Source organism: Microtus ochrogaster, linkage group LG8, assembly GCF_000317375.1.
Source record: "Microtus ochrogaster isolate Prairie Vole_2 linkage group LG8, MicOch1.0, whole genome shotgun sequence".
Classification (NCBI taxonomy): domain Eukaryota; kingdom Metazoa; phylum Chordata; class Mammalia; order Rodentia; family Cricetidae; genus Microtus; species Microtus ochrogaster.
Window position 1 is genome coordinate 13,921,441 of NC_022033.1, and position 9,300 is coordinate 13,930,740.

Genomic DNA, 9,300 nt, shown 5'->3' on the forward strand with positions numbered 1-9,300 from the left:
ATGGAACTAGACCCTCTGAATGTGGATAACAATTGTGTGGCTTGGCCTTTTTGTGGGGCCCCTGGCGGTGGGACCAGGATTTATCCCTGGTAAGGAATTGGCTTTTTGGAACCCATTCCCTGTGGTGAGATACCTTGCTCAGTCATGATTGGGGAGGGGTATCTTTGTCCTCAATTTGATATGCCAGGCTTTGTTGTCTCACCATGGAAGCCCCACCCTCTCTGAGGAGTGGATGGAGGTAGGGGGAAGGAGAAAAAGGAGGGAGAACTGTGGTTAATATATAAAATGAATTTAAAAATTAAATATATATTTAATTTTAGTTTTATTTACGTGTGAGCATATGTGAGAGTGTGCATGTGTGTGTGCTTGAGTGTGTGTGCATGCGTGTGTGTGTGTGCATGTGCATGTGCATGCATGTAGCAGAGGTGTCAGATTCCCTGGGACTGGAGTCTCACATGATTGCAAGCTACCTGCTGTGTGTGGTGGGAACCAAACTTGCCCTGCAAGCATCAGGACCTAAGCTTGATCCCCAGAACCTATGTAAAGTTTTTGGGTGTGGAAGAATGTACTGATAATCCCAGAGCTGGGAAGACAGAGAGAAGGATCTATGGGGATCACTGGTTGGCCTAATCACTGAGCTTCAGGTCAATGAGAGACCCTGCGTCAAAACCAAGGCAGATGATACCTGAGGAACAACACCCAGACTTTACACCTGGCCTCCCCCCATGTGTACACGCATGTACACAAGCACCAGCACACATAGATGTACCTGCACACTCATGTACCTGTACACACATGTCCCTGTACACATTTGTGCATGCTGGCACATATACATGAAATACACGACCACATCCTAGTGAGCAGAGAAAGATCCATACAAGAACCTTCCAGGTGGGCTTTATGGCACACACATCCTGATGCTCAGAAGTCTGAGGCAGGAGGATTGATACAAGGCTGAGTCAGCCTGGTCTGCCTTCCAAGTTCCAGGCTACCTAGGAAGACTGGGAATCCAGGGAGACCTTGTTTCAAAGCAAAACAAAACAGAGACCAGGCTGGGGAAAGACAGCTCAGTGGGTAAGGGTGCCTGCTGCCAGGATGACCTGAGACTGATCCCTGACATCCATGTGATGGAAGAGAGAATCAGCTTCTGGGAATTGATCTCTGACCACCCCACCACACACACACAACGGGACACACATGCACAGTAAAAAAAATAAATAAATGAAACACATAAATACCTAAATGTAACCAAAAATAGAAAACAAAAATAGGAACGTTTCACAGTTTTCTCTTTTTTTGAAGTTCCTATACAAAGAAGTTATCTGTCTATCATTTATCTATCTATCTATCTATCTATCTATCTATCTATCTATCTATCTATCATCTATCTATCTCTATCTAATTATCTCTCTATCTCTCCAATGCCATGTCTTAAAATCTAACCCATGCCCTTGTATGTAAAATAAACCCATGGAAAATAAAGACCCTGAAACCTTCCTGGGTTCTGCTAACCTGTAGGTACCCATGTAGTATGTAGAATCTGGCAGCTAGCCGGCCTTGGTTTGGTCCAAGGAAGGCAGAAAAATACTTAGCACGTGAAATTTGGGTCTAAAACACTCTTCTATGGTCTCCTCTTTCCTTCTCACTGTCTGGAAGTCAAGCATAAAGAAGTGGGATCCAGAGGCAAGGAAAACCTGCCGTAAACCTGCTATCCCTCGTCTCTTCATTTACAGATATCATCATTAGAACTGTCTTAGTCTGTGTCCTCTGCCAGGATAAAAAAAACAGCATGACCAAAAGCAAGTCTATTACAGTTCCACATCACAGTCCATTATCAAAGAGAAGTCAGGACAGGAACTCAGTGAAGGAACCTGGAGGCAGGAGCTGAAGCAGTGGCCATGGAGGAGTGTGGCTACTGGGTTGCTTTCCACAGCTTGCTCTAGGAAAAGCTGCCAGGGTGTGGCATCACCTACAGCGGGCTGGACCCTCCCCAATCAACCACTAGTGAAGAAAATGCACTATAGGCTTGCCTACAGGCCGTCCTTGAGGAGGCATTTTCTCAGTGAGAGACCCTCTTCCCAAGTGACTCTAGAAACAGCAAGTTGACGTAAACTAGTCAGTACTGGCCGAAGGCCTGTCTTGAATACTTGTTCCGCACTGGGTGGCGCTGCTTTGAGACACAGTGGAAGTGGTTTTTGGGGGTGGGGCATAGCCCAGCTTTTGGTTCTAGCCTTGATCTCTGCTTCCTGGCCTGCCCAGTGAACAGTCTCTGTTACCCTCTCTGGCCGTCACAGACTGACCCCTTCTGCCATGCTCCGATGGAACGAAAGACTCTGAACAGGGAGCCAGCACAAGCCTCTCCACTCTGGGGTTTCTGTCAGGCATTTGTCCCAACACTAACGTAACTAATGCAAGAAATGTTACTTCAGCAGGGTGTGGTGGTGCACGCCTTTAATCCAAGCACTCAGGAGCCAGAGGCAGGCGGATGGATCTCTGGGAGTTCTGGGATAGCCTGGTCTACATGACAAGATCCAGGCCAACTGGAGTTATATAGTGAGGTCTTGTCTCAAAACATAAAACAAGCAAAAATAGAGCGAGAATGGGGAGGAGAAGGGAGAGAGAGACTAAGGGAGAGAGAGAGAGAGAAAATTTGCTTAAAAGACTGAATTCCTTCTTTTTTTTTTTTTTTTCCTACTTCAGCTATCCACTCTCGGCCCGGACAGCAACCAGGAAGAATTATTCCCCTAATGGACAAGAGAGACCCTTTCATCTTTGAGTCACCTTTGGAACAGGGCGCAGACAGTCACCCACACACTTGGTGACACTTCACTTGCTGCTCCTCTGACTATCACTGGAATCACTGGCTTTGTCTCTGCCATGCATAGTGTTCCTGCCCCAGTGACCCTGGGACTTCTCCAACTCACGGGTTCCCAGGGTCTGGGCTTGAGCTAGACACACATGGCAGTGCCTGATCCGCAGTTACACAGATTCCTCGTGCCGTAGAATATTGTTTTAGGATGTGTTGTATTTTTTTTTTATGCTGGGAATATTTCTTTAATGGCAAAGATGTATTGCATTCCTTTATGTCACATTTGTTTAACTCTGTGAAGCTGTGTTTCTTTGCCTGCCTAAAATATCTGGCTGTCCTAATAAAGAGCTGAACGGCCCAAAGTAAAACAGGAGAAAGGAAAGGCAGGGCTGGCAGGCAGAGAGAATAAATAGGAGAAGTCTGCAAGGAGGAAGAGAAGCAAGAGAAAAGGAGAGGGGAATGCTAGGAGCCAGCTGCCAGTCACCCAGCCGGCCACAGAGTAAGAGTGAAAGAAACACAGAAGTAAGAATAGGAAAAAGCCCAGAGGCAAAAGGCAAATGGGAGAATTTAAGCTTAAGAAAGCTGGCTAGCATTAAGCCAAGCTAAGGCCTGGCTTTCCTAAGTAAAAATAAGCCTCCATGTGTGTTTATTTGGGAACGGGGTGACAGGCCCCGCCAAGTGTAAAGAGTAATGAAACAACCAGCCATACCTGACTGTCTCCACAGCTACAGGGTGGGCAGCAGGAGACAGGAACGTGAGGCCCCGCGTCTTCCAGGTGTTCTGACTCTCCCAGCCGCTCACTGTGTAGCGCACAGTGCAGCTCATCTTCAGCTTTGGCTAATGTTCTGACTCACCTGCCCACTAAACACTCAATCCTCTTACTCACGTGGCCAGTCTCTCTATCCAGGTTCGCCTCCCCTCTCTGCTCTCATCTGCCAACTTGGTTATCCATCACTTCTGCATCCAGCCATACCCAATCCTCTCATCAACCCACTAGCCAACCTTCCATTCAGACTCCGGCCATCTGTAGCCCCGCCCATCCCACTGCTAACTACTATGTGTTGGATCTTAAATGTCCCCCGAAAGCTAGCATGCTGAATGAAGCCTTGGTCACTTGACTCTATTGGGAAGCCTAAGGAGATGGGGTTTAGTTAGAGGAATAAGTCTATTGAATTTAAATCTTATGTCCTTCAGGGACATACTGATGCTGTTGTCCCTTTCTTCCTGCTTCCCGGTTGCCATGAAAAGGAAGTGGGCAGCTTTCTTAGCTCCACCACGTGCTCCCCACCTCCATGGTCTGCTTCCAGACAGACCCAGACCAATGAGTCCAACCAACTATGGACTGAAACAGTCACACAAAATTTCCCTTTTTTTTAAATTACAAATATCTTATTAAGAATGTGTTTTTTAGGGGCTGGAGAGATGGCTCAGTGGTTGAGAACATTGCCTGCTCTTCCCAAGGTCTTGAGTTCAATTCCCAGCAACCACATGGTGGCTCACAACCATCTGTAATGAGATCTGGTGCCCTCTTCTAGCCTGCAGGCATACACACAGACAGAATATTGTATACATAATAAATAAATAAATTTTAAAAAGAATGTGCTTTTTAAAAAATACAAATACCTTATTTCTGTGTGTGTGTGCACGTGTGTGTGCATGTGTGTGTGTGCGTGTGTGTGTGTGTGTGTGTGTGCATACATCCCACAGATACATGTGGAGCCCAGAGGACAATATTCAGGAGTCAGTTCTTTCTTTCTACCATGTGGGTCCTGGGGTTCAACTTCAGGTCATCGGGTCTAGCAGCAGGGACTTTTATACCCTGAGTCATCTCACAATCGCAGGTTTCCCTCCTCTTAGTTGAGTATGCTGAATATTTTGCCACAGCAACAAAAAGCTGACCAACCTTGTATTCTGTTTAACCTTCTCCACCCAGCTTTCCATCCATCCAACCATCCGCAATCCGTGCACTCATGCATCCAGATACCCCCAAGTTCCTTTCCTCCTTTTCTACTCATCCAAATCCTCCCATCTATCCCTCTATCAACACCACCCACCTGTGCGTCTGCTTAAATGCCTTCCGGTTGCCCTGTCTGTCTTGCTCAAACAGGGAAATGTACTGAGAGTTTGTTCCGAACATCCTCATGTGTTAAGGACCGGTGGCTAGACATTGACCTGTTTGCTGGATCTCAGAGCCTATTTGGGAGAACAGATGTGCACGTTAACAATTCAGTTTGATGCACTAGGAACAACACAGGGAGGGAAGCATCCATGCCAAGTCCTGGTCTGATGAAGGAGCATGAGTTGTTGGATACGGGTCAGTGTGTCTTGGTCCTCCCTGGATCACTCTTTCTGAGCAGAAGATGTGTCCTAGAACAGAGGTATATGAAGGCCATGGCCTTCAGTGAGAGTAGAAGAAGGAACGAAAGGCAAGGACCCAGGTGTGTCCTGACCAACGTGTTCCATGAATTAAGTTAGAAGGAATCCCAACCTAGGCCCCAGAGACAGAAATTCCAAGTCACCTGCTTGGAATGTAACACTTATATGTGTTAACATACAACTCAGACAGATCAGACAGAATGTGGTAGAATAACACATATAATTTTTCCCAGGAGAGTTTAAGGAAGAAGGCAGACTTAGCTGGGGGTCCTGGGGACACTGGGAAGTTTGTTGGCTGTGGTTCTTCAGCCTGTCTCCATGGCATGCACCACTTTTGTCCCCTATGGGTTAGTATTCTAGCCGTTACCTTCAAGTCGACGAAGTATTAGAGTCACATCACCATGAGAAGATTCCCTAGTGGCCTCCGGTGGAGACACACGTGGGCCCTGGAATTCTGTCGCTCACAGTCACTCATTGGATGACATCTGTCAGGATCTTCCCTTCTCTGGGCTACCTCAACCCTGTCTACAAAATTAAATACCTCGGGGCCTTCCTGCCTAGGAACAAGAAAAAGGTGAGTTTGAGAGAATCCTGAAGTACAAGAAGGTCAGGCTGACTTAAGACATCTTGGTTGTTTAGTGGAAATTCTGTTTCCCAGACTGGAGAACTAGGTCAATGGGGGAGTGTTTCCTAGTCGGTGCAGACCTGGATTTGACACCCAGCACCAAAAATAAATCTATTCTTCAGCATTTTTACAGGATCATCCTTAGGTGACATTATGAAGTTGCTGAGATGGGATTACCATGGGGGTTCTGCTGTGATCCCGAATTTTATGATCATATTATTATTTAATGATGAGACTGTGGACTCTATGTGGCTGCTGTCTGTCATGTGAAACAAGTTAAGGACAATGACCTACACAATATGTCGACAACCCAGCCAAAGAAAACAGAATCCTTATTGTTAACACTGCCCTTCGCGGTGTCTCTTTCCTTTCCAGCCAGAGTTGAGTGGCTGGTACTAGGGATGCCTGCCTTTATGAGGGGGGTGGCTGGTACCATGGATGCCTGGCTTATGAGGGGGAGGCTGGTACTATGGATGCATGCCTCATGAGGAAGCGGCTGGTACTATGCATGCATGCCTCATGAGGAAGCGGCTGGTACTATGCATGCATGCCTTATGAGGGGGGTGGCTGGTACCATGGATGCCTGCCTTTATGAGGGGTGTGGCTGGTACCATGGATGCATGCCTTATGAGGGGGAGGCTGGTACTATGGATGCATGCCTCATGAGGAAGCGGCTGGTACTATGCATGCATGCCTTATGAGGGGGCGGCTCAGGTTTGCACCCTTCTTCTCCTGACAGCACAGTTAGAATCCAGCAGCTCTGCAGTGTTGTTGACCTTGATTCAGCTGCTGTCTCTCAGATCTGTGTCTTCATTTCAGTGTCTCCACAGGCAGCAGAGACTGGGTCATGTGGTGGAGGCTCCCTGTGGTCTGTAACATTCAACAACACTGTGGCAAACACTATCAAAAGACTCTGATATCAGCCTGATTCCCACCCCCAATTCCCTACTCTCTGACCTTAGGAGAAGGAGTGGGGAACACAGAGACTATGGGTTTGCCACAGGAGTAAACATTAGATACTAACATGAAGAGATACCAAGACAATAGGGACACTGTCAGAGACAAATGGAAGGGTGTGTTCATTGGATGGATGCTTTAGAGAGGAGCAAACGAATGGGAAAGAGGGCGATCCACATAACTTTGAGTCATCAAGATGAAGACCTAAGGGTGGCATGTCCTCTTAATGTAGCATAGGAGGTGTAGGGTACACTTTGCTCACTACTCTGGCTGGCCAGAAGGCTAGCCCTATGTAGTCCAAGCAGCAAGGGCACTGGAAGATGTGGGCTTTCTCCATCGATGTGGGCTGTGAATGTCATTAGCTCTACTTATGATCTCAAGAACTTGGTGTTCCCAGCAAGATAATAGGTGACTGGCTGTGCTCCAGCCTTACAGCTGAGGTAGACTCTTAGAGAGTCAGCTGGGCTAAGGAAGCCAGACAATTCCATGGTCTAGAACCAACAGCCCGGCCAGTCCCTCCCCAGAATGAAGTTTTCTGGATTTCTGAGCATCCTCGTGCTGCTTGGCCTGTTTGCAAACATCCAGGGACTTGGCCTGACTGACTTGCTCTTTCCCAGTAAGTACCAGTGTTCTGCTGTTGTCTGGGAGAAAGGGAAGATCAGGATCAGTTCCTCAGGTTCCCATTGCCTTTCTGCATCTTCTCCCTGGACGTGACATGGGAGAGGAGGGAGACACTTACAAGGTCTCTTCCGTGTGATGTCCTTTGTGTTACTCCAGGGACAAGGGTCTGGGAAAACACTCCTTGAAGGGCCTTTGGGGAGAAGAATCATGGATCCAGCATATATGGGAAGAGCCCTCAGCTCTCAAGTCCCTTTGTCGGGAACTCTAGGGTCAGAAATTGGTGGGTTGACTGCTGGTAGCTAGGAGATCTTGAGAAAAATATTTGAATTTCGTGTAGGCTCTCTGAAACTTAATTTCTTCATTTTAAGAGAATTTTGGCCCTAAGCTTTGTGACAAAGACATGGGGCGGAGAGTGCAGCTTCTTGCCTGGTAGCTGCTCTGCCGTCATTATGTAGTAGTTGTTGTATTTGCTATCTCACTAATCCTCATCACAGCTCCGTGAGGGTAAGTCCTTGCAGCATCCCTATTTTATTCTTCTAATTTAAAAAAAATATAATTTTTAAACATTAAAACACAGTATCATTTTCCCTCTTCCTTCTCCTCCCTCCATTTTCTCTCATGTACCCTCCCCCGACACACAGCCTTTCAAAATAATGGTCTCTTTTTCTTTAATCTCTGTTGTAATATGTATATCACTGTGTGTGGTGTTTATGGTGTGTGTATGTGTTTCTGTGCATGTGTCTAAATAAATAAATACACAGTGCTGGGTCTGTTTAGTGTTTCTTGTATATATGTGATTTCAGGGCTGAACACTGGTATTGGATAAGCAATTAGGGGGCTCTTCTCCGGGAAGGACGATTTCTCCTGCTTTCAGCATCCCTCAGTTGCACGTAGCTCTTTGTCCCACTCCCCTCCTTAAAGATGAGGAAACTAGAAGGCATAGGATTTAAATAATTTGCCCAGGATTACACGGCTACCAGCATTCAACTTACCAAATATTTTTCTAAGATAACATTTTTGTAAATCCATTGATAATTTTATGCAGTGTATTTATGATCATGTTTATTCTCCCACACACATTCATCCCGGTAGAGTTAGAATTCCAAAACCCAGCCGTGGCTGCGGAGGAATCGCTGTACATCGTCGCCCTCCAGAGGAACTCACAAACAAGGCCACAGCAAGACTGACTAGCTAGAACAGCCTAAAGTAGTGCTCTAGGCAAGGGGATTTGGCTCCCAGAGAGGCCTTCCCAGCGTCTTGAGTCAGTTCGGGTCAAGGTTGTTGCTAAAGGCCCTACAAAGCACAACACAGTTCCCATGGCCAGCAGGTGATTATCCAGTCTAAATGTCACCAGTGGTTGAAAATGTCTGCTTCCGCGGCTTGGGGTGGACCAAGGATGGAGGGAAGAAGAGAGAGAGTGGGGGGTGTTTGAAGAGGTTCGGGGTGTAGTGTGGGAAACACGAGTGAGGGAAAGGATAACTGCAGGATGAACGAACTTGAACATACGCTTCCCTGAACCCCGCAAACTGAAAGACTGTCTCCTCTCTAGGGAGATGCCCCCGATTCCGAGAGCACTGTGAACTCAAAGAAAGGGACCTCTGCTCCAGGGACAGGGATTGCCAGAGGAAAGAGAAGTGCTGTCTCTTCAACTGCGGAAAGAAATGTTTAGACCCCCAACAAGGTAACACCACGGCTCCTCTCCTGCCCACCTGGGCTGCCATTGCCACGGCTCACTGAGGGGTGGTATTTAGGTAAGGCTGATGGGTTTAGAGTCTTGCGATTTAGATTCGTTACGTGGTGTGTGGCAGTGATGTTCTTATCCCAGCAGGTGATGTGAGAGCCTCGGTTTTCCCCAAATAAATGGTGGGTGCATGGATGGGATTGAATCGAACTATTCTTTCTTTCTTTCCTT

General features: G+C 47.0%; 1 protein-coding gene across 1 annotated transcript in view; it reads left to right on the forward strand.

The window, feature by feature from the left end:
* Nucleotides 1–7,219: 7,219 nt before the first annotated feature.
* The window catches only part of LOC101982139 (eppin), a 6,690-nt gene continuing 4,609 nt past the window's right edge, over nt 7,220–9,300 (forward strand). The window contains exons 1-2 of the mRNA XM_005362914.2: nt 7,220–7,383; nt 8,938–9,069. Coding sequence (XP_005362971.1) covers nt 7,293–7,383; nt 8,938–9,069 — 223 coding nt within the window. The 5' untranslated portion in view covers nt 7,220–7,292. The remainder of the gene's footprint in view (nt 7,384–8,937; nt 9,070–9,300) is intronic.